The 24,219-nt window shown below is 41.5% G+C and overlaps 1 protein-coding gene across 2 annotated transcripts in view; it reads left to right on the top strand.

Moving 5' to 3' along the window:
- trpc7b (transient receptor potential cation channel, subfamily C, member 7b) overlaps positions 1-24,219 on the top strand; it is a gene marked incomplete at both ends in the record, with an annotated part of 44,038 nt that overhangs the window by 3,664 nt on the left and 16,155 nt on the right. For both annotated transcript variants that reach the window (XM_079167224.1, XM_079167223.1), the window contains 6 exons: positions 2,035-2,797; positions 9,761-9,943; positions 12,661-12,825; positions 17,223-17,439; positions 20,233-20,466; positions 22,152-22,416. In XM_079167224.1, the coding sequence (XP_079023350.1) occupies positions 2,035-2,797; positions 9,761-9,943; positions 12,661-12,825; positions 17,223-17,439; positions 20,233-20,466; positions 22,152-22,416 (1,827 nt within the window). The remainder of the gene's footprint in view (positions 1-2,034; positions 2,798-9,760; positions 9,944-12,660; positions 12,826-17,222; positions 17,440-20,232; positions 20,467-22,151; positions 22,417-24,219) is intronic.

Genomic DNA, 24,219 nt, shown 5'->3' with positions numbered 1-24,219 from the left:
CTTGGTTGCAACAATGCTAATGTGACAAGTCCTCGAGTGTAAAACACAATATCATGTATACAAATACAATCTCACTAGAAACATCAGCAGACATGCATACACAATCCCTTCTTCACTCACTCATCTTTCTTCTAACTCTTAGTCCCCCCCCCCCCCCCCCACACACACACACACACACACAGACACTTTATATCCATCCATATCCATTATGTCTGCCTCCTCCTGTCTTTGTGACTGTAATTCTGCACAAAAATGATGCAAGTAAATTCTATTTCAGATCAGTCAGAGATGGATGGAGAAGAGGTTAGAGAGGGATGGAAAATGGCGATTCATTACCTGCCTATAAGGTTATCTAAATGGGCTGGCAGCCAGACTGTCCCCTCATGTATGAGGAATATTGCCAATGCTTACAAATATATCTGTGGATGTGTGTTTGTGTGTGTAGGTGTGTGTGTGTGTGGGGGGGGGGGGGGGTTAAGGGAGATATTGGGTACAACCTACAGCATAATGCTTTGTAATAAATCATCAACACAAACAATGGCCTTAACAAACAAAAACCTTTTTAAAACCTTTTAAGCTTCATAAAAGAAGTGTTCACTACATGCTTTTTGTGTTTATTTGCATCACAATTTACAGATGATGCATGTTGTGTCCACGTTCTGTATGAATGCTGATGGTGTCACACATACGTGTTTGTCCATGGATGCACCTTATGTGTGTGATAGTCAATTGTGTGTGTGTGTGAGTGTGTGTGTGTGTGTGTGAGAGGGACAGAAAGAGAAAGGGTTTTTTGTCATCGTGATTGGCAGCCTGACGCATAAACGGCTGATTGCGTAAACCGAAAATCAAGATCTGCAGAACTTTTATACCCTTTTATCGCACACTGACTAACACTCTCTCTCTCTATCTCTCTCTCTCTCTGTCTCTCTCACACACACACACACACACACACACACACGCCCACCCTCTCCCACAGTGATTTGCCTTGCTGAGCTCTCTTCATCTTCTCAGTTCCACATCCTTTAACGCCCCCAGGGAATGTTTCCACCATGAACAGATTTCCATTTTCACCTTTTCCTTCAATGTCCAGCCTTCTGTGTACACACGCACACACACACACACACAAATAGCCTGAATTACAAACAGGTCTCAGTTATGCTATTCAAGTTATTCAGGTTGGCAAGATTCCTTTTAGTTCACTCAACAAGAATTGTTTCAATTGTCATATTGTCATTTCATAAATTCAATCTCAAGTCTAAATGAGTTATTTCACACTGGAGAACCAAATTATTCTCGATAATCATTTTCCACCAACAACACTAGTATTCCCATTCCCACTTTTCATTTCAAAGCTTACCCATATCCAGTATCTCCTCCTCCACTCACTGTCACTCAGTCTTTCTCCCTCTCATTTCTCCAGCTTTGGGATACATCAAGGCTTTTTTTTTCACTATTTGGGTCAGAGTGTCAGGCCACACAGCAGATGCAGACATTGTGGCCGATCAGTGTGTCTCTAAAATACATATGGGGGAATACAATAGTGCCAGTGAAATGTGTTTTTCATGCCAGAACCAATTAAGGTGACAGCTTCATCTCGCTCTTACCAATCAGAGCTGTTGACCCTGAGATGGACCCACAGTAAGCTTTGACCCTGGAAGCGGTTCATTGATTTGACCGGAGACGGATATATCACAGCTGGATTGGTTGGCTTTCATTGGGGTCAGGGGAGAAGTCTGTGTTAATCACTGCTGATCATGTTTGACCAGTTCCTGTCCATGGAGGATATCCACATAGGGAGACAGTAATGAGTTTGTTTGCCCTGTTACACCATTGTCCATTTGATGTGACTAATGATTCTGTCGTTTCCTCTTGCCGCCATCATTTGCTCTCTTGCTCTCTACTGTTCTTTCCTTCGTCAACACTTCATCACTCATTCCTCTGATTCGTTCTTTGTCTCCTACCTCAATTTTCATCATTGTCACCCGTGTTCTTTTTATTTTCCCAACTGTTTGCGCTCCTCTTTACTGTCCCCAGGATGGAGGCCATGCATCGCCGGCACACCACATTGAGAGAGAAGGGGCGTCGCCAGGCAGTGCGGGGCCCAGCCTACATGTTCAATGAACGTGGCTCGGCCCTCACTGCAGAGGAGGAGCGTTTTCTGGATGCTGCCGAATACGGAAACATTCCTGTGGTCCGCAAAATGCTGGAAGAGTCCAAAACCCTTAACTTCAATTGTGTGGACTACATGGGCCAGAATTCGTTGCAGCTGGCAGTGGGCAATGAGCACCTAGAAGTGACTGAGCTGCTTCTAAAAAAGGATGGTTTGGCGAGGATCGGTGACGGCCTGCTTTTGGCAATCTCCAAGGGTTATGTCCGAATCGTTGAAGCCATTCTCGCCCACCCTGCTTTTGGAGGAGGTCTCCGACTTGCTTTGAGCCCTCTGGAGCAGGAGATGCGTGATGATGACTTCTACGCTTACGACGAGGACGGAACACGTTTTTCACACGACGTCACGCCCATCATCCTGGCTTCTCACTGCCTGGAGTATGAGATCGTCCACATCCTTTTGACGAAGGGGGCCCGCATTGAAAGGCCTCACGACTACTTCTGTCAGTGTTTGGAATGCATGGAGAAACAGAAGCAAGACGCGTTCAGTCACTCACGCTCCAGGATGAATGCATACAAAGGCCTGGCCAGTGCAGCTTACCTGTCACTCAGCAGTGAAGACCCTGTGCTGACCGCCCTCGAGCTCAGCAATGAACTGGCAAGACTGGCCAACATCGAGACAGAGTTTAAGGTAAGTTTCTATTTTCTCAACTTCTTTGCCGATACCTCTTTTTTTTTTTTTTTGGTAGTGTTTTACATTTTCTATCCCCACGCTTTTTTAAATGCCCAAAACTTTACAAACGTATTATTCCATATGAGGGCCACGGGTTGCCCGAAGATTTGGAAGAGTAGCGTAGGGGAGGAAGGTGAAAAAGAGGGATGCTCTTCTTCAGATGACACACACACAATACATAGAGTGCTTTGCTCAAACACTAACAAGATTAAGGAACTTATTGTCTACAATAGAGGTGGTACAACGAGTGTGTCAGCCAATTACAATTGAGAGCCAAGCTGTAGAGACTATTATTTTGGGATGGTTTCCATCAGTCTAGCTGAAAGTATAATTTCCTACAACATCACATGATGGTACGGAAATGTGTGGGCCATTCTCTTTCTTCGTATCTAGTTCCTTCAGCAGGTTTTAACATGTTTTATAAAACGTAGTGTTTTTTCAGTTGTCAAATCAATTTGTTTGCATTCAATTACATCTTTCACGTATATGAGCAGCCCACTACCCCTAAATTCATTGTAGCCAAGCATTGTAAAGGAAGCTAGCAGTGATGGTTTTGTCAACCATGTTTCAGAAATACACAGGAAGTTCAGATTTAATTTAAGTCACTAAACTGTTTTTTTATAGTGGATTTAACACTTTGAATGTTCAAGCATCCCCCCAGAAGGTGTGTGGACGGTTTTAAGCAAGCTTTAAGTAGCGCTTTGAGGCGGAAAGCGAGATGATTCCCTCTACTGTGCCACCTCATGCACCTGTTTTAAATCAATGGGCTGCAGATATTAGGATTAGCACTCTGTGTGACTTCCTGAGAAAAATCCACATTTTAGACATAATTGAAAAAAAAGTATATTGTCACCAACCGACCGATAGAAAAATAGTCATTATTACTATATCAATAAGAAAAGTTTCTGTTATCAATGTATATAACAAAATGGCAAATCAATGCAAAAACACGTATATGAAATGTATGTGGGGTTGTTATATGTATGCGTGGTTAAAACATACACTGCACATTGTGGCTGCAAAGTTTCAAACCTCCCTGCATTTGATATTATTGTATTATTACAGTATAAAGAAATTAAATAATGTCGTAGAATATTTTTATATTAATCGGGAGAAGAGAGTGTTATTCGCAAATCAAAATAATCCAAGTCTCCAAATCATTCAAAGTTGTCCTGTTCCATTTATTCTCTTGCAAGAGGGAGAATCCCCCAACACAGCTCTTCACACAGAGACTGCTCGAAGCATTCTTCAACATCAGTTCAAATCTTCACCTACTATATACTACAGCAGAAACAGTCTCCGCCTTTAGACAGGTCAAAGGTGTCTTACGCTGGTTGATCTGATCTCCCATTTTCCCTTGATCTCATTGTCAGATTCATTTACATTAACCTAAACATCCCCAGGACAGGAACAAACCCCCAGTGTGACCCTTTGCTCATCTTCCTGTGTCTGTCTTCACAGTCCTCTAAAGTAAACAGTAACTCTCAGTTCCTGATCTGATCATAAATCATGTCGACACAGAGCTATCTGTTCTTACCCCATGTTTGGACAGAGCTAAATGTCTAACTCTGTTCTTCTAATGTTTCTAAACCATTTCATGATACTGATATATATTTTTTACCATTACAATAATCAAACTGATTTTTAAAGCCATGCTTCACATGGAACAAAAATAAAACAAAATTTGAATAACTATTCCTATTGTAAGTTCTTAACTACAACTTGCTCAAAATCATTTTTTTTATCTAACGTTTGTCGGCTAAAGCACGAAAAGAAAATGTGAACGATTTTTGTAAGACATTATGTGAGCAATAGAGTCTCATTTGGATGCCGAGATCATTAATGTAGAAAGCAGGAGCATCTAATTGAACCGATCAGAGAACAATAGCCTAATGACATTACAATACAATTGTATCCTTAATTTCTCCCCCTTTGTTAGCCCATGTCTTTCCTCCGCTCTCTGTATATTTTTGATTGTCCTCTTTCATCCATCCCTCAATCTTTTCTTCTCACTTTTGTAATTGTCAGTCAGCCTTTCTGCTTGTCATTCTGTTCCCTGTCTCCAGACAAACTAATGAGAATGGCTCACCTGTGGGACCAGAGATGTGTTGGAGCTCATCTGCCTCATTAACATCTCATTATCACCCCTTGTCTTCTCTCTTTATTTGTCTCCCGGCTGTTCTTCACATCATCTTCTCATAACGTTAAAATAGCAAATCATTGAAGAGAGTGTGCCAATATCCTGAGACAGCCCTGTTTCATAAGGAGAAATCAAATTAGGACATAGATCACATTTTCTCAATTATTGTCAAAACAATGTTTGCTTGTTGTTTTCTGGGTTTTGACAGTATACTTTGTGAATGAAACATTATTTACCGGCCAACTCTCAACTTTAGAGGTTCTCTATACAGAATTCAGAGCATTTCTATTGCCTCCACACGGCTCTCAATGTGGAGCCGGCTAGCAGCTAACGGTGCAAACAGCACGGACAGAGCTAACAGTGTTTACCTGAGGGGGTACCGGACCGGAGTGAGCGCTACGTTTCTGCGATGACGCCGTTGGTCTGGACGGTGTCACCAGCTGCAACCGCCGTATGAGTGCAGTGCCGAGAGGTGGCCATGAGCCAGCCAACAACACAGACTCACATGCAGGCACAGGCGGACGGACTGGCAACCTTAACAAAACACGGAGAAACTCGGATTACAACTCATCCTCTGCTCAGGAAGACATTACTCCACGATATCTTTACATTGCAATGAGTTGTTTGCTTCTATATTAATGCTCTAAATCCAGAATCTTTTAGAAGTTGGAGAGTTTCACAAGGACAAGAATGCATGATACACGGTCAGCCACGCATACCTATGGTCTTCTGTTTGTTTCTTTCGTGGGTTGTGCCTCCAGATGTACGTAAGAATCAGATGAGAGCATGAAGTACTTCCTCCAGGAATACTGTTATGCTTCGTGTGCCATGTTCCCATAGACATATGAGCAGCCTGGCTCTGAGAATGGCATCAGTCCATTAAATTGTCATTAAATTTGGTACAGATTTCACTGCCCCTTCAATTAATGAACAACCTCTGGCTCCACTGTATTTTGAGATTAGTGCAATAAAGCATACTAACATGCTAACACAGTAAAGATTCTTTGCTTAGTTTTGCAATGTTAACATGCTAAATGTGTATGTATAGCATCAGAATGCGGTATAGGACAGAGCTTTTGTATCCACTTGGAGAGAAAGAAATGTATGTACACACAGTCAAGTGCAAGCCAACACTAACACCACTTTCTCACCCACACTTGCAAAAGTCAAAGTGCAGAGATGAGAGTAGTGATGGTGTTTCGTGTTGGAGGCGTATGTGGAGAGTGGGGACTGCTTAAGGCATATTAGGACCTCCCTAACAGCCTAACATTTATCTTAAAGCATCTTACTTTCCTTGACAGCCTATCAATTTCTCATAAAAGCCTCTGGACACACACACACACACACACACACACACACACACACACTTACATACCCTTGGGAGAGACAGAGTGAGGCGGAGAAGGGTGTTATTTAATTTTGTAAATCACATTTCACTCTGTTCTTGCGTCATTGACATTTTAGTCTAATTTAGTTTAAATGAAGTCACACGGCCACAGAGAAGGTGAAAGACAGCTATACTGGTGGTGAATGTCCACTGAAGTGCAGTAATACAAACTATTTCTATCTCTCTCTTCTTCTCATCCCTCCGTCTCTCTCTCTCTCTCTCTCTCTCCATGTTTGAGGCTTGGCTCATGTCCCTCCCAGTTCCCTCATCTGTAACCATTCTCACTCTGCTTCACACTGCTCAGTCTCCATTTTCAATCTCACAATCATCCCCCTTCCTTTATCTCAGTCCCCCAAGGCACAAAGCACATACCCTGAATTGTGATTGGATTTTCACATATGCCGCATGTGTGTGTTGTATGTGCGTGTCTGTTCTTGATGTGTGTCTTATGATGTCCTATGATTAAGAAAACATTGTTATACATGCACTACCCTGAATCTCTCCTTTCCCCGAATGTAAACAGTCATGTGATTGTTATTGATTTGTTTTCACTTAGCAGCCTAAAGGTGACACACACCAAATGCCTCCTTCTCCTCCAAGTCCCCCAAAGGGCCAATAGATGCTTGATGTCCAGAATTTACCTTTTCATTTTGCAGATAGGGATGAGCCTTTTGACCAACCTTATCTAACATGCAGGTTTTCAATGATAAATCCAAGCCTAAAGGGCCAGATTTTAAAATGCATGACATGTATTGCAGCTGTTTGGTTTTTAAGATTCCGAACACACTGTGACTTCACTAAACTGATTACACCATTTTATATTCAAGACAGATACTGTCCAAGTCATATGAAACTCCCTCAATAAAAAGGTGAAACACTGGAGGAATGCAAATTATGTCCAAGGTCAGTAGGTGCACCAAATGCAGTACATATTTTGGTACTTTTTTTTTTTTTGTAGCCCATCAAAAATAATTCTAAACGTACATATAAATCGTTGTAATCTTCTTCTGGCGCTGTATAATATTAGTTATAATCACTCTTAAATATCCATGACCACTTACAATAACTTATTATAGAACTATCATGCTTTATAACAGTAATTATAATGCATTATAAAAAGATTAGAATGTATTATTATGAAGATGTGTCATAAATTGCTTCATAATGTGCTATGATTATTGTCATAAAGCATTATGGATATTTATAAAGGCTTATAACATAAACATAATATATTGAGCTATAAGGTGATTATAACGCATAAGTATGTTTATAAAGCATTATAGACATGGGCGTCGACTGCTTTTGGGGGGCGGATAGGCTGCCGAAGGCCCAATAAAAGTCCCCTGTTATTTCGTTTTTTCAGAGCTTTTATTATGAAGTGGGGCTGGACGCACGGGCTGGCCGTGGTCTGCAAGACACCACTTCAACTCACTTATAGGCGAGTCGGTTGCGCTTTGGCCCGACTCTGGAGGTGGTCCCTCTCGGGCACGACTCAGTGCTCTAAAACTGGTAATTGGAACGGAAATCAACGCGGCGTGGTTTGACTCTGAGCGGCCAAGAGTGCCAATGGAAGTCTATGTGTTTGTGTGTACAAAACCCTGTAAAGACTCTCACACTGAGCTGAAATGAAACGAGTGCTCATAAACTAGGTAGGTCAAATACTTAGTTTCTTTCTTTCAGGATAGGCGGATAGGGGAAAACACTGGCATCATAGAAAGTGTTGCCCTTACTTTGCATACATACTTTATCATACCTCCCCAAAACTGGTAATTTCTCACCTTGTTTAATTGATTGCTGATTTGATGACTGACTGCGGAGGACCTGGGTGAAAGTTTGTTTAAAATGAGGCATTATGAATACACTTTAGTGGTATTACTGAACACAGAACAAACACGGCAGTGAAGGCATAATGAGATTCAGTCCTTGAGGACTTTAGAAGCTCCAGTCTGCTGACTGCTTATCTGCTCGGCCAAATGCTGAGGAACAGAACACGCCAGGAGGGCGATGGGAGGCTGTGTAAGAAAGAAGGGTGAGAAGTGAACTGTGCGGGCGAAGACAGAGGAGCAAAGAGTTGAAGCTGGAACAATTAATGAAGGATTAGAAGGAGAGAGGGTTGAAAGGCCTGACACAAGAATGGTGAATTGTAATAAAGTGGGCAGAGTAAATCGGCGCTTGGAGCAATTCCCAACACTTGGATGAGAAAGTATACAGAGTCACGAAAGATCATATTTTGTATCTGGTGCCATCAAGTTTGTTATCTTGTGTGCACAAGGGGGGCTTTGAACGTTTGAGCTGCTTAATAACTTGTGGAATAGGCCTTCAGTATTGGCTCCACTCCACCAAAAATGTCAACAAAAAGGTTTAAAGAGTCAAAAATAGTAATGTTTCTATTTAACTGATAAAAAAACTGAAAGACAACACACACCCAAGTGCTGGTATGCAAGCATTCAGTTCAATTCAATTTCAGTTCAATTTATTTTGTTCAGCCCAAAATCACAAATCACAAATTTTCCTCAGAGGGCTTTACAATCTGTACAACATACGACATCCTCTTTCTCAGGATCCTCGTATCACAAATAAAGGTAAGAGAATGGAAACCCACACATTTGTTTTCAGCATAGAAAGTTTTTAACTTTTGGTCATTTGATTTGGGCTTGTTGTTTCCTTGTGCTCTTGATAATGTGGACGGGTTAGGGCTTTGTAGAGCCTCGTGTTGATGGCCTTCAACACCTGTCCTAGTGAGTGTAAATGCCAGTTAGGTGACTGTGCAAACAGCCTTCTTCAGGATAATCAAACGCTATTTTTGAAAATGTTGGCAATTTATTTTCTTTTTGGGCTTTCAGATGGAGTGGTTACCCTCACAATATTTGTAAATCTTATTTAAATTACATCCATTACCATTCATTCTTTATATGCATATTCAAACTGCATAAAATCAGAAGGATGGCAATGCATTTAAAGTGAGTATTTAAAATGTGGGGTTTAAGTGCTTTCTGTTGCACATATTACTGCTGTTTCTGATAATGTATGAAATGTGATGAGATTACCGTGAGAATGATCATTTTACACTATGATGTTTTGTTTTTTTCAAACTGTCAAATTTGTTGACTATTATGATAAAGCAAGTCAAGTCGACTCCCTCATTCGTCGAATCCACCGCTCTGATTTTGACATCAGGTCAAAAATACACCGAACTGATGAACATGAAGCAAATCACAAAAGGCAGGAGAAGCGGTTTCAAGCCTTAAGTAGATGGTCAAGAGATGTCTACATTTGAAGAATACTGCGTTGTCTGTAACCTATTGTTGAAATGATTTACTTGTTTGAAGTCAGTTTAAAATCAAGTTTCTCTTTAATTCTGTCTTTTATTCCTTCTTTTCTCTCTCCCTGCCAGAATGAATACCGTAAGCTGTCCATGCAGTGTAAGGACTTTGTGGTGGGTGTGTTGGACCTTTGTCGGAACACAGAGGAAGTGGAGGCCATACTGAATGGCGACGTGGACCAGTGCCCTCCAAGCGCCTACAACCGGCCCTGCCTCAGTCGTGTCATCCTGGCCATTAAGTACGAGGTCAAGAAGGTACGGTCACAGACTGCCAAAGAAAGAATTGGGCTTGTAAGACACACATTAAAAACAGAAATACCAATCCAAAACACTAGATCCTACATTTCCCCATAATGCAGCTTGATAATATTTCTAGGCCACTCCCAGCCTGATAAATACCCAGGTCTTTCAAACTCCTTGCTCCTAGATTGTAACACAGGCTGTGTGTGTGTGTGTGTGTGTGTGTGTGTGTGTGTGTGTGTGTGTGTGTGTGTGTGTGTGTGTGTGTGTGTGTGTGTGTGTGTGTGTGTGTGTGTGTGTGCTTTTTTTTTTAGAGACAATGTACCCGAGTTAGCTGAAAGGCTAGTTTACATCAGCAGTCCCTTTGCCTGCATCCAATAAAAATAATTCAATATTTAATGAAATACGACATTGTGGTAAAAAGCATACAGTTAAACAACATGAGCGAACAAAATCTAAATACAAGCAAACCGAAATACAAATCTTCACTTAAATGAATGATACGATGGGGCTTTCTAATTGATTATGGTACTGAATTCCATAGATGTGATGCTCTGGCTAAAAGCAGTTGTTGGGGTTGTGCAGTCCTCATTCGCTGCACCTCTAGTAGCTCTGCTTGCGGTAGAAGTTGATGAAATCAGACAGAGGAGGAGGAGCTCAATCATGCATGATCTTATAAACTAGGCAGACATTTGTGTGTGTGATGAGGTTTTACCAGCTAAGGAGATTATATGTGTTTATACTACTGTCTTCAAGCTCAGGCAAGCCGAGATAACCCTGATGATGTCGCTGTGATATAATGGGTTACTTTTCACAAGCTGAGTACTCGTCGCGACAAGGAAAGTATTCTGATCAGAATATTCTCTTAGGTTTTGAAATGCATTGACAAACATATATTTTAAATATATCAAATATTTTGTTGATTTGATATGAGGACTTGTTGGCAGAACACATCCAACCTACCAAGAGTCCTTGAGCGAGGTTCTTTATCCATTGCAGCTACTGTAGCTCACGGTTCCTATAAAGGAAGACAAACAGAAAGACCTCATACTGCACTGTAGGTGGATGGAAAAAATAATTATTATGTGTGCTGTGTGTTTTACTGCAGTGTTTTACATGTGGTGTGTGTGTGTGTAGATACAGTAAGTTTGTGTATTTCCGTACTTGTAGCCTCAGAGGGCCACATGTAAACAACAAACTGGCCTCTATTTCAAAGAGCTAATCCCTTCTGAGCAGAGGTGTTTTTACAAAATGTCAAACCAAATGCCTTTTCCCCATTTCTCCCAACCATACTCGTTCTCTCTGACACATACACACACACACACACACACACACACACACACACAGCCTGTTTGACCTTCATGTGCTGCATGTTTTCTATAATCAGGTAAATCCCAAGTGTGTGTGTGTGTGTGTGTGTGTGTGTGTATGTGTGTGTGTTGGGCAGAACACCGCCTGTTCGAGCTGTGTTTTTCATCCTGTACAGGAGAGCGTGACCAATACTCAGGGAGCTAATTACACGGAGGCAGGGAGAGAGGGAGGGATAGATTGCCATGGCAACCAGGTGAAGCCCAACTGTGTGTAGTGCTTGACGCGGGCAGGGCTCATGTCACGGGTCATTGGATTGATAGACTAGTCACCGGACACCGGTGGGAAACTATGTTAACTACGATTTAATGTGCAGGGGGAGTTTAATGTCTGTGTGTGTGTGTGTGCGTGTGTGTGTGTGTGTGTGCGCATGTGTGTGTGTGTGTGTGTGTGTAGTTTCCCTCTGAATGTAGAAACGATTGAGCGTGCACGCACACGCATCGTACGCGTGTGCGTTTCCATCGGCGGATGGGAGCTGAGGATGTCAGTCGTCAGCTCAGATAAATGTTCTCTGAATGTGATGGCCGAGGCTGATTGTTGAAGAGGTGGGACGGATTGATGGAGGGAGAAAACACAAGAGGCTAACGACAATCAAGGGAGAGCAGGTGTGACCAGACGTAATCTGTTGCTCAGATCTTACACTAAAAACAGTGCTAGAGTTTGATTGTTACACTAGTCAACCTCCTACTGAGCATCGATTGCTCCACATCCTTCCTCCAGCTGGAACAAAAACATCCATCTCCTCCTTCCTCAGAAGACCAGTGGAGGCTTTCATTTATCTCTATTCCAGACCAAGCCTTATCTAATAAAGCAAACATGCTTCAGTAATTAGTATAAACACTCAGTGCCTCTTAGTTGCTGCCTGCTTTCTTTTTGCATCGTGTATAGTAAATCGATTTCACGACCTGCTTGTTGACATTTTCATTCTAAATGAAGCCAAGTGGCAGCCGCGAATACAAACATGTAGTGAGTAATATATTTTGGTTATAATGAATGCACATGTGTGACCCTAATTGAAAAGCAGCCGACGCGCTCAGCTACTTTGGAATTACTTGACCACCAGAAGCCCTCCTCATGAATAAAGTATATTTTTCAACCTTATTAATTTTCTAAAGCCTGGCAAATAAACTACATTCATCCTTTTTGTGACCGCTGGGCCGTATCAGTGGAGCATTGGACTGGCATGTTTGCTCCTAAAGCGATCTGTTAAAAAATCTGAGAAAAGCAAATTTGTGTTGCATCTCTGAAAATGGTTGTTTGCTAATCGCTCTCCTCTTCCTCTCTCTTTCCTTGCACTGTATCCTCATCTCCTCTCCCTTTATTCCCCGTTGATTACAATGTCTTGTCTCTGTCTCTCTCTTCAGTTCGTCGCCCATCCTAACTGTCAGCAGCAGCTTCTGACTATCTGGTACGAGAACCTGCCCGGTCTGAGGCAGCAGTCTGTCGGGGTGAAGTGCTGGACAGTGCTGGGGGTCGCCGCAGGTCTGCCCTTCCTGGCTGTTGCCTACTGGGTAATGCCATGCAGCAAGGTATGACCGCGTATGCTCTTGAGTAACGCAGACACACTAAAAATGTGTGCCATTTACAAGCACCTACTTTCCTAACACTCTGTATTACAGTGCATGGCTGTAGCAACAATACTGAAAGTCTATAGCCCACAAGCAGACCTCGACAGTTGAAAGGCTCATTAAACACAAGACAATCTTTGATCCTTTGGGCAAAAAACAGTAAAGTTTGGCCTGAGGGTTAGACAAGGCCGAGTTGTTCACTAAATCAGGATGATACTCATCTCAGGCTTTATTTGAACAGATATGGCTCAACTTCCATTATTCTAAGCTGTCATCCTCAGCTGCACAATGCTAAATGCTAACAGTCTATTACAGTCCCGTTACAGTGCCTATAAACATGCTAACATTAGCATTGCTGTGATGACAGCGACTACACGCTAAAGGGTTACTCCATCTAAAATCGACTGTATCTTTGAGTCAAAGATTTTTTTCCTGTAGACGTTAAAGGTGGCTTGTAGTTTGCTCTTTTCATGGGACAATTTTAGTAAGCTTGGACTCACTTCAATTACAAAATGACGAGCGTGGCGAAAAACATACTGATTTCCGATTTAAAAAGCACTGTATAATCACCATTTGATTTTATGGCCCTGAGGCACTTTATTACATTTTGTTAATACTCCATCAAGTAAATTATAATCTGTGAAGTGACACACACACACACAGGCACTGCATGAGTGGTTATGCAAATCTGCTCATTAACCTGGATAATCCTTTACCTCATGAAGTGGTTGTGTGTCGAGTGTTTGTGTGCGCGCTAAGGTAGATTCAGAAACAGTGTTGAGGACCTTTGAATAGTTCTTGTTAAGTGAGATTGATGAATTAGTCATTTTGTAGACTAACTAGCAGCTGATGTCAAGTGTGCGGAAGGATTGAGACCAGTAATGCCGAGAGCGACTCCACGGCCGAGACATGGATTCAATCATGAGACACAAGCTGCTCCTGATCACTGTGTCACAAAGACCCCTGTCTATGTGATTGTGTGTGCATGAGAGTACATTTGATTATAAATCAACCAAGCAACCGTGCGCGTGTGTCACAGTCTGCTACTTTGTGACGCAGCAGAGAGAGCAGGAAGAAGATAGATGCATGTATGAATAGCAAATTAATCTATAGTGCTTTCACCTTGTAACTTTGTATTATTGTTGTTGTTGTTGTTGTTAATTATTATTAGTAGTAGTCGTATTAAATACCTAATTTAAAATTCCAGCTAAATGTTGAAAATAGATATCTGAGATGTTGAGAAAGCAGAATTACAGACGGTGGGGTAATAAAAAAACAATTAAATTAAATGAATAACGGAAAAAAATTAATGTTTGTACATGCTTATTAACAATGTGACAGCAGCTAAACAGAGACACAAGTATATATTAAATGATTGTGATAATGACATAGATGAAGACAGTCGCAGGTTGCAAAGAGAAAGCTTTGATGTGTTTTGGTTGATTATGTTTCGTGTGCCCTCCACTAATCATGTCATTTTGCTCTGCTCATCTCAGCAATTGCTGATGTCTTACAGCTCATAATGTTCTCTGTTTTTACGGCACCACGACACCATTTCCCCAAACCATATTCAATTTCAGTGGGGAGAGATGAAGAAGATGAGTAGTAAATCATCGAAGGTCGACAGAGAAAACACAGATGTAATTGCTTTAGAAATCTCTTTTTAAGAGAAACGTATGAGATGTGCTTTGGAGGTGATGGAAAACCGACGTGTATTTAGATATTGAATGTATCTCGTTGATTGAAAAGGGTGGAAAATGGGGGAAACATGCGGAGCGTGATGGGACAGGTATTGAAAGATGATGAAAAATTGCCTACGTGGCTCTCAGGCTTCCCTCCTCATAGAACAAGCGTCATGCGTTTGTCAGTTTATACATTTATACTGCCTCCCTTGAAGAGTCAACTTGGATTATTGGTAAGGTAAATGGTGGTAAGTTACTATATATTTAGTAGTGCAAGTTTGAGATACATGTATACTAGTACTTTGCAGATTAAATGCCCTGCACACCCACACAGGTGTTATTAATTACTCTGGCTGAGTAGATATAGGAAATATGTGATTTAATCAAACTCTATGCGGCAAAAATGATGATTGGAAAGTTTCCCCGCCCTAACAGGTCAACGTATCGTCATACGAAAGGTTCTTATGATAATTACAGCTCGTTTATTTTTGTAGGTGTAGCTACAAACACTACATGAGAACAGCGTGGGTGTGTGGGTTTACTCACAAGTCATGATATCTATGGTATTACTTATACAATCTAACACATTACCATTGATTAAACATCTGCTCCATCTTTTCCAGCTGCAACAATATAACGCTTTGCTTTGGTTTATATGATTGTGGCGCTTAACGGAGTTGTTTATTTATTAATATATTACAAATAAAGCCAAGACAGCTTGTTACAAACTTGCCTCCTGCTGATCGCCCAGCTGGAGATGTGAGCGAGCGGGCGCCTTACGTTACAAATAGAAAAAAAGCCCTTGAAGGTATGTAGGTCTCTGGGGAGCTCCCCACTGGCCAGTTCCGCTCCCAATCCCCAGAAGTGTTGGTGGTTGGCATGTCTGAAAAACGCCAAATGAGAACACGTACTCTATCACGTGCATGTATGAGAATGTCCCCCTTAATCATAAAGTGCACATCCAATATATGTACAGTATAACAGAAGGTCCTTGCTCATATTTAGATAATATTTATTCAGAGTGGGTGCCTGTCTGCACACGTCAGGCTTGCTTCTCCCAGGTGAAAAGATGTTAGGGAACAATAAAAGACACAGCAGCTCCATTCTAGCAAAACCTCTTTCTTTTAGTCTGCGTGCGCCTGCTGCTATAGTGGCCACCATTTCTTTGGAGCAGAGAAGATCAGCGCTTGTCATCATCGCACTGATAAGAAAAGAAACCCGTGGGGTTTGTAGGCCTCACCCAGCAGTAGGCCTGATCGAGGATGACCATCTCATTTAAGCTGAGGGGTGAAATGGATCAGCCTTATCAGCACAGAGGCAGAGCCGTCCCAGTGGCAGGAGGAGGTTTAGAGGAGCTTTGGCAGGGTTACGTTTCACCAGACAACCTCTCCCCACATGGTTTAGTTGTGTGTGTGCCATGGGAACAGTTTGATATTGAATTTGATATGTCACTGCGCATGCAGAGAGCAGAGATAGCCTGTGGGTAGTTAATATTGAACACAGCAGTGGCAAATGTTGCCATCTCAAGTGTGTGTGTTGTGAGTTTGTGTGTCTTGGCATATTTCTGTGGTGGCATGTTTAATGTTCCTTGTGCAGCACCACCTTGCATTACGTTCTTGCCATATGGTGCATTTTCATCGTCTCTGCTGCTTGTTTGGCGTCTAGTTACTCTGTCATTCTATTCCACAGTCATGAATTACAACAGCTGCCGTTTGCCTGCTAAAATGGTTGTTTAGTGATGCTGTTCAGATTCTGATCTCTGAGGGACAAAATCTGAGGAACACTGATTAACTCAGTTCGTAAAAAATGATGTTTTGTTTGGCTGCAATTTGTTTAACTGTTCAAAGAAAATACCAGTCAAACAGGTGATTCCCTGACACGAAAACTATTTTTGCAAGTTGTTGTATTGGCAAACACAAATGAACAACATTGTATACTAATATGACAAGTAAAAACGTTAATGTGTGTTGTCATTGTACTTTGCAGTGACACCTTGTAGTGTAGTTCTTGACCCCTTGTAGTGCTATGCAGACTTTTTTGTCCTTTTTTATAAGTGGCTCCCCACACATTCCTGCCACCGGTTTCACATTATTCCACTGATCTACAGGTGGTGTTAATGCCCAGGAAACACAGCAATGAGCAAGCGATGGCGGGAAAGAAGAAGACTACTAGCCAGGAAAACATGGATGTTTACGATGCAGGATTCAAAATGTGGTGTTTTTAATCAGCTTTGCAAATGATTTATGAGAAAGGAAATGCATTCAACACATATGTTAGAGCTCAATTATTCATACAATGTGATAAAAACAATGTGTGTCCAAAAGACAGACACAAAGTGAGCAATTATCTGGTTGCCAGGGTGGATCTTTTTTTTTAGGAGTTGGTTGAGACCAAAAGGGAGTCAGAAGCAGAATGAATACTGTACATAGTTCAGAAACACATTTGGAATGCAAATGTTGCTCCATGTCCTTGAATCTTTTACATAGGAATCTTTTCACCAATACGTTCACCAAATCAACTTGGTTGATAATATGCCAGTACTGTGTTTACAGCCTGTTGCGCTGCCCCCAAATGTGCACAAATCTCTAAATAGGTGTGGTCCTTATTAGTATTTGGAAACCACAGATGCACAATGGAACATATTTCTTCTTATACCCTAAATCTTCTCACTTCCAGCTTGGTCAGATCCTGCGAAGCCCCTTCATGAAGTTCGTGGCTCACGCTGTCTCCTTCACCATCTTCTTGGGTCTGCTTGTTGTCAACGCCTCTGACCGCTTTGAGGGTGTCAAGAACCTGCCCAATGAGACCATCACAGACCACCCGCGACAGGTGTTCAGGGTCAAGACCACCCAGTTCTCCTGGACAGAGATGCTGATCATGAAGTGGGTGTTGGGTGAGTCTTCTTTCTCACACACATGGTGCACACGCACCGTGGCAGTGTTTGAAATTCTGCACAGTTGCAGCCAATTAAAAAGAAAGCCACTGTCTATGCAGATTTTCCATCAAGATAAGAAATAACCTTAATATAGCATGAATAACAGTCAAACGGTTTCCTTGTGGATTTCCTTAGAATATTTAGTTTTTGTTAATATGGATTTAATTAATCAACATGCAAGCAAGACGAGTTTAAGGTAATGTTTCTACTCAGACTTCCAAAGTTTTTGATGCTAATCCAAAGTAATCCAATGTAGTGAAGCTACAACACAGTGAAGTCTACAACACAACTCCTTCCCCATGAATCAGTGGAAAGACTCTGTGAGCCTATATGCCCAACTCTGATATGAGGCAGAATTCAAGATTAATGCAAGACCGTACCAACCAAGTGGATGAAAGCCAATGGCAATACAACAATCCATTCTCTTTTATCTTCCCAAGATCAAATAGAAGTTTCCTGGTTGGATGCGGCACAGGCCAGACTTGTTGAAGCAGTGGCTATGCTGAGTCCTAACGATGAGCTGGAGGGAAATTTGGAGGTTGACCTGAGAGGTGGTGCTGAGGAAATATTAGAGGGAGTGATGGAGAGAAAGAAAAAGAAAAATGGCGGAAAAGGATGAAAGTTAAGGGAGGGGTGGAGTGTACGGCATACGAAAAGACAGGCATGAAGACACAGATAGACGGCTGTGAGACAAAGACATATTCAACAGATAAATAGCCCATGGCAGTATCTGTCAGGCAGGCCTCAGCTGCTTCCCATCTGCTGATGTGCTTCCTTTCATCTACAAACACACACATTTAATAACATTATGTGAGTGGTCTGTCGGTGCACATATGCTCCTGTTTTTGTTTGTTTACGTGTCGTGGCACCATTCTTTGGCCATCCGTGGTCATTTTTGGCAGCAGGTGTGTGTGTGTGTGTGTGTGTGTGTGCGTGCGTGCATATGTGTGTTTCATTGTGTGCACATGTGTGTTTCATTGTGTGCATATGTGTGTTTGTGTGTGTGCTGTGAGTGGTGGCTCAGGTAGAGCAGGGTAATTCTAATTCCAGCAGCATGCTTTGAAGGCCCGGTAATTGTTAAAGAGATGATACTGATCTGGGCGCTTTTTCAGTAAGCAATTTTCTCCTTGTTTTAGCTCCAAATAGAGAATGGCAGTGTGTGTGTGTGTGTGTACGTGTGTATGTGTGTTTGTGTTTGTGTGTGTGTGTGTGTGTGTGTGTGTGTGTGTGTGTGTGCGCACCTGAGCTATAAGTGGGGGTGTCTGAATGGTTGAGTATGAATTATAAGCTTTGTTGTCAACATCTTTGTCGTGCATGCTTCTTTTTGAGCGTTACATTTGTATGAGTGTCTGTGTGAGCCTCCTTTTTTATTTGTATCTTTCCACGATGTATCCATGCACAGCGAAAACTGAAATCTTAGTAAGATGAAATGTCTTAAATCAAGGCAAATTATGCTTGTTTTTAAAGATTTGGGGCATATTTTTATGTTACAGCATTTCACTTGTTTCTCGATTTTTTGCCCTTTATTATCTCATTACTGAGATTGAATTAATGGTTCTGAGTAACTTAATGCTTAAAACTATATAATAAATAATAATTATAAAGCTGTTTGATCAACCTTGACACGTACAAAAGGTCTTTGTCGAAGTCAGAATCTCTTATCATAAACATCTTAGCCGTTTCATCTCTTTATGACCAAATTGAATTCCCTGTTTTATTGTGTCTTAACCCACAGAAAAGCAATCATGTATTCCTATAGACAAAATACTGTACAAAACAAAGACAGTACACTTTTCATTTCATTTAGCAAATGCTAGAACCATCATCTTGAATTCAGGCTTTTATGTTTTGGAATTATATCTTAAAACCAGTACAGCTAAGCAGGTTATAGGGACAAACATAAAAAATCAAGTTAGCATGTTGAAAAGATTTCTTGAAATAAGTCAGAATGTCTATCCACGACAAGTCCAATCATCAAACATGACTCATCCGTGGCTCTGCAATTGGAATAAATACACGTTAAACCATTTAACGAGGATCAATTGAAAGGGCAACCTTGTCAATTCCACTCGTGTATCTTAGGTTGTTAGTTGCTGCAGTTGAAAACTATTGTTGGAAATGCTTGCGTCTCAGTGATTGGGACCGTCGCAGGCAAGTGTTGCCTTTGTCCCTTAAAATTCAGACTGTGGAACGACCGCTTCAGTGTGCAGGCTTGTCAGCCCGTGATCCTCAAAACATTGAACAGAGAGTCCGTAGCAGAGTGGATAGCCTTTCTTGTGGGGAACAGAACATTCTGAATTCAGAGGTCATGGTTTGAGTTGATGGCACGAGTGTTTGCTTTTAAGCACCTTTTGCTACATATTGAAAAAAGAATCTGTGATCTTTCATTTGTATTTAGACATTTGTACTTGTTTGTGGTCTAGCTGTGCTGGTTTTAAGATATAGTTGCTAAACGTATAGCCTTATTTTAAGAGGATGTCACTAGCATTTGCTAAATCCAGCACATTTTTCAACCCTTTTTTTTGTATCTAGACAAATGTATTTGTTTTTAGTGTAGCTGTACTGGTAAACCTGTGGGTTCTTTGAGACTAGATATTTTTTGTTTGTTAAAGTGTTTTACAAAATTGGCAGGTAATGTTTTTCATTTTAAGAAATATTTCCCTCTATATTCCCCCTTTTATTTCCTTATTTCTTGTTTTTAAGAGCTGACCTTTTGCAGTGTGCATTTCTTTGTATGTCCTCCTTCCTCAGGTATGATTTGGTCAGAATGTAAGGAGATCTGGAGCGACGGGCCCAGAGAGTACATCATGCACCTGTGGAATGTTCTGGACTTTGGCATGTTGTCTATCTTTGTGGCTTCCTTCACGGCGCGCTTCATGGCGTTCCTCAAGGCGACCAAAGCCCAGCAGTATGTGGACATGCACGTACCAGACGAAGACATTAGCACCGCCTCGCTGCCTGAAGAAGTCGCCTACTTCACTTTCGGTAAGCAGTTACTCCAAAAATCCGATGAAAGGCTTTGAAGATGTCTAGAAGTTTACTGATTTCTCTGGTGTTTAACAGAGATTGCTTGGACTGAGTCTGTGTGGGTTATTTGCCGCTCTTTTCTTTGTTTTCTCTGCCATTGTGATAACCACTATTCATGATAGCTAAATATCTCAATTTATGTTTAATCTGAAAATATATATATATATTGTGTTTCAAACTGCCTCACTTCTTATCTACCAAAACAAATTCCAAAGACAGGCCAGTTATTGGCTCAATAAGATAAAATGTAAAAGCTTTCATGAGGGGCTTGAATCATTGTTGCAATCAGTCAGTGATAAGCAAATCAGATAAGTATTTGTGTAAAAATGTCATGAATAACTAAAAACATGAGCTGGGACACTAGAAGATGAGGGTGTATTTCTCATTTAATAAAAAATGTCATTGTTGCATATTTACCCCAACATGTTCACACATATTTGTGCCCATATTCTTCAGTTTGATTCTTGGCTTGAGTGTAGCACACCGCATTCAATTAGTGAATTTGATGTTTCCATAATAACAAGTAAGTGCAGAGGTCTATAAACAGGCTGACAGAAACTTCGCACATGAGCAAACACCGTAAACAGTGGGGAATTTCGATTTAAAACCTCCCCAGATCATTATTATCTATATTTTTTTGTTTGAAATATACACCTGCCTGCGCTTGGGTCTAAATATCAACTTTATAGATTTCAGAGTATAAAACGAATCAGGAAAACTTTTAGTTCATTACCTGAACCAAAACTCCTCTACAACATAATAAAACTTAGGCTGCAGGCTGCTGGACAGCACACGTCTTAGTGGTCTGCTAAGGGAACCTTCATCAGTGCTGTCATCTGGTGGTCTGACTCTGTCATGACATATCAGTCCATAGATGAAAATGTAAATGACTGGAGTGTCAGTTATTATCGTGAGCCGTTCTCCATACGTCTCCATATCTGCACTGAAAAGTGCACACATTGTGTGGGATATATTTAATTCCTTGTCCGAGATGGAATTTTTCTTTCTTTTACTTTTTTCTGTTTGTGGTCTTCACTTAACTCATCTCTTTGCATTGTGTCCCTGTTGTCCTCTCTCTCTGTGCTTACTTCTCCTTGGACACACTATCCTTTCTGTTTGCTCTCCACCCGCCTCATACTCGTTGCCCTCCCTCCTCCCTGATCCCCATCCATCATCACCGAATCCATCTTCTTACTGTACCTTCGCCAAGATTATACTCTTTACATCTCTTCCAAACCAATTATGTGCAGCTGATAATATTTATCAAGCCAGAGGAATGCAGGCTTTTCACAATAGGATGTAATGCATAGTAAAAAATACTGTGATTGTAAACCACACAATGAAAATGTTTCAAATTCTAAGTCCATAAATGCAGCTGTGGATGATTATTAGAAATGTAATTTCAACATTAGTTTTGAAGCTATACTTGTATACCTAATGCATCAGGTTGTATTCAGTGTAAACATTTTAAATGTGGTCAAACCTGAAATGGGGACCTATTTTATTGTTCAAATTGGGAAACCGGTTCCCCCCCAAAACCAGACAATTACTGAACGATCTCTGGTTTGACTCTGCATTAGCTCAATCACATTATACATTAACACCTTACTCAGCCGCTCGTCCTTGTCTTTCTTATCCTCCAGCCAGGAACAAGTGGCGCCCATCAGACCCCCAGATCATCTCAGAAGGCCTGTACGCCGTCGCTGTGGTGCTGAGCTTCTCGCGCATCGCCTACATCCTGCCAGCAAACGAGAGCTTCGGCCCATTGCAGATTTCACTGGGGCGCACGGTCAAAGACATCTTCAAGTTCATGGTCATCTTCATCATGGTGTTTGTGGCCTTCATGATTGGCATGTTCAACCTGTACTCGTACTACCTGGGAGCCAAGTACAATCCTGCCTTCACCACGTGAGTAAATGTATGGCTGAGATAGCGACTGTGATTAGATGGTGGTTATGTTTAAAACACAAGCATTTACATCTTCATGCCTGCATCTTTTTGTACAAGCTTCAGCTAATGCTTTCAAAACACAGTGTAGCTATATTGAAACCTTACTATGATCATATTATATCAGAATTGATTCCAAAAAATGTAAAGATCTAATCTCCAAAGTATCTGATTTGGTTCACATGTAAATGTGAGACAAGGCCACAGAACAAGAATAATATATATGGTCACATGTCCTCCTTGATGAGACTTGCTGGGTTCATCAAATCCACAGTCCTCTATCAGTGGCAGAGATCAAACTGCAATCTTCCCTCAGGCTTAATACAGGCAATCAGGCTATTTGGTTAAATAAGGAGAATGGTGAATGGGAAGACTCACTCACTAACATCTCTAACACTGGTGAATTCTGGTTTTATGTCACAGCTTTAACAAAGTTATGGGCAGGAAATTGGGCTTTTCCCCGACACTGTTTACTGTACAGTAGAAGAGAAATCTACTCAGCGGTGACTCTCACATAAACACGTCCGTTTTTGACTGGGAAAATAGGAGTAAAATTGAGATGGCAAGTCTTAGTGAGAGGTGTCGATTGCAGATTCTGTCTGCGCTGTGGGAGAATGCATCAATATTGGTATAATTTAAATGCCTCGTCTTTGATGGAAAATGAAAATCTTTATATGTCATTCAGTTAATGATGAGGCAAAACATCTTGGCCTATTGAGTTTTGTAGGTCGATATGGATGTGAGAGATAAAAGAGAGCAAGAGGAGCTTTTGGACAGTGTCTCAAAAGTTTTTAATTCCAGTCCAAACTATTTGGTGAAGTTTCTTTGAGGCACAAGAACTTTCTCATTGTCCTATAACAAGCCAGGGTACAGAATTGTATCGACCAACTCTGATCTGTGAAGCAGGATTTAACACAACACCAAAGTGGTTGACAGTAATAATGATAATAATAATAATACATTTTATTAGTCAAAGAAGGCCCTGTCCCCCCAGGTTCGGTGCTTGGACCAAGTAGGGGGGGTAAGGAGGTTGCGGGTGGGAGTGTGTCTTTGCAGGAGGTCCGAAAGTTATAAAGTGGGTTGTGAAGGGCTTTGTGTTTGTGGCTTTGTGTTCTTTGCTGTATTGGGAGCCAGTGGAGGTTTTGAAGGACTGGGGTGATGTGATCTCTGGTGCGGGAGTGGGAGAGCAGACGGGCAGCTGAGGTCTGGATGTATTGTAGTTTGTCGATGATTTTGGTGAATGTAAAGTACAGGATGCTGTTGCGGTAGTCCAGTTGAGAGGTGATGAAGGCGGGGATGAGTGTTTCAGCGGCTGTGGAGGAGAGGGAGGGGCGTAGACGGCCGACGTTTTTGAGATGAAAGAAGGCGTTTTTTGTGACGTGATTGACGCAGCGTTCAAAGGAGAGGGTTTGCTCTAAAATCATACCAAGGATATGGATATGTGTGGAAGCAGGAACAGTGGTGCCATCGATGCAGAGGGAGAAGTTGTGGTGGGATATTTTGGTGGGATTTGGGGCCGATGATGCGGATTTTAGGTTTGTCACTGTTGAGTTTGAGAAAGTTGGCTTCCATCCAGGACTTTATGTCTGTGAGGCATTTGGTGACGGCGGAGTGGGTGATGGGGGTGATTGATGAGGTGGAGATGTAGAGCTGGGTGTCGTTAGCATAGCAGTGGAAATGGAGACCATGGAGGCACATGATGTTACCAAGGGGGAGCAAGTAGAGGACGAAGAGAACACTATCTTCCTCTCTTTACTGGTTATG

This window comes from Pholis gunnellus (assembly GCF_910591455.1).
Source record: "Pholis gunnellus genome assembly, chromosome: 10".
NCBI classification, from domain to species: domain Eukaryota; kingdom Metazoa; phylum Chordata; class Actinopteri; order Perciformes; family Pholidae; genus Pholis; species Pholis gunnellus.
Note: the sequence above shows the minus strand (reverse complement) of the source record. Positions and strands in the feature narration are given on the sequence as shown.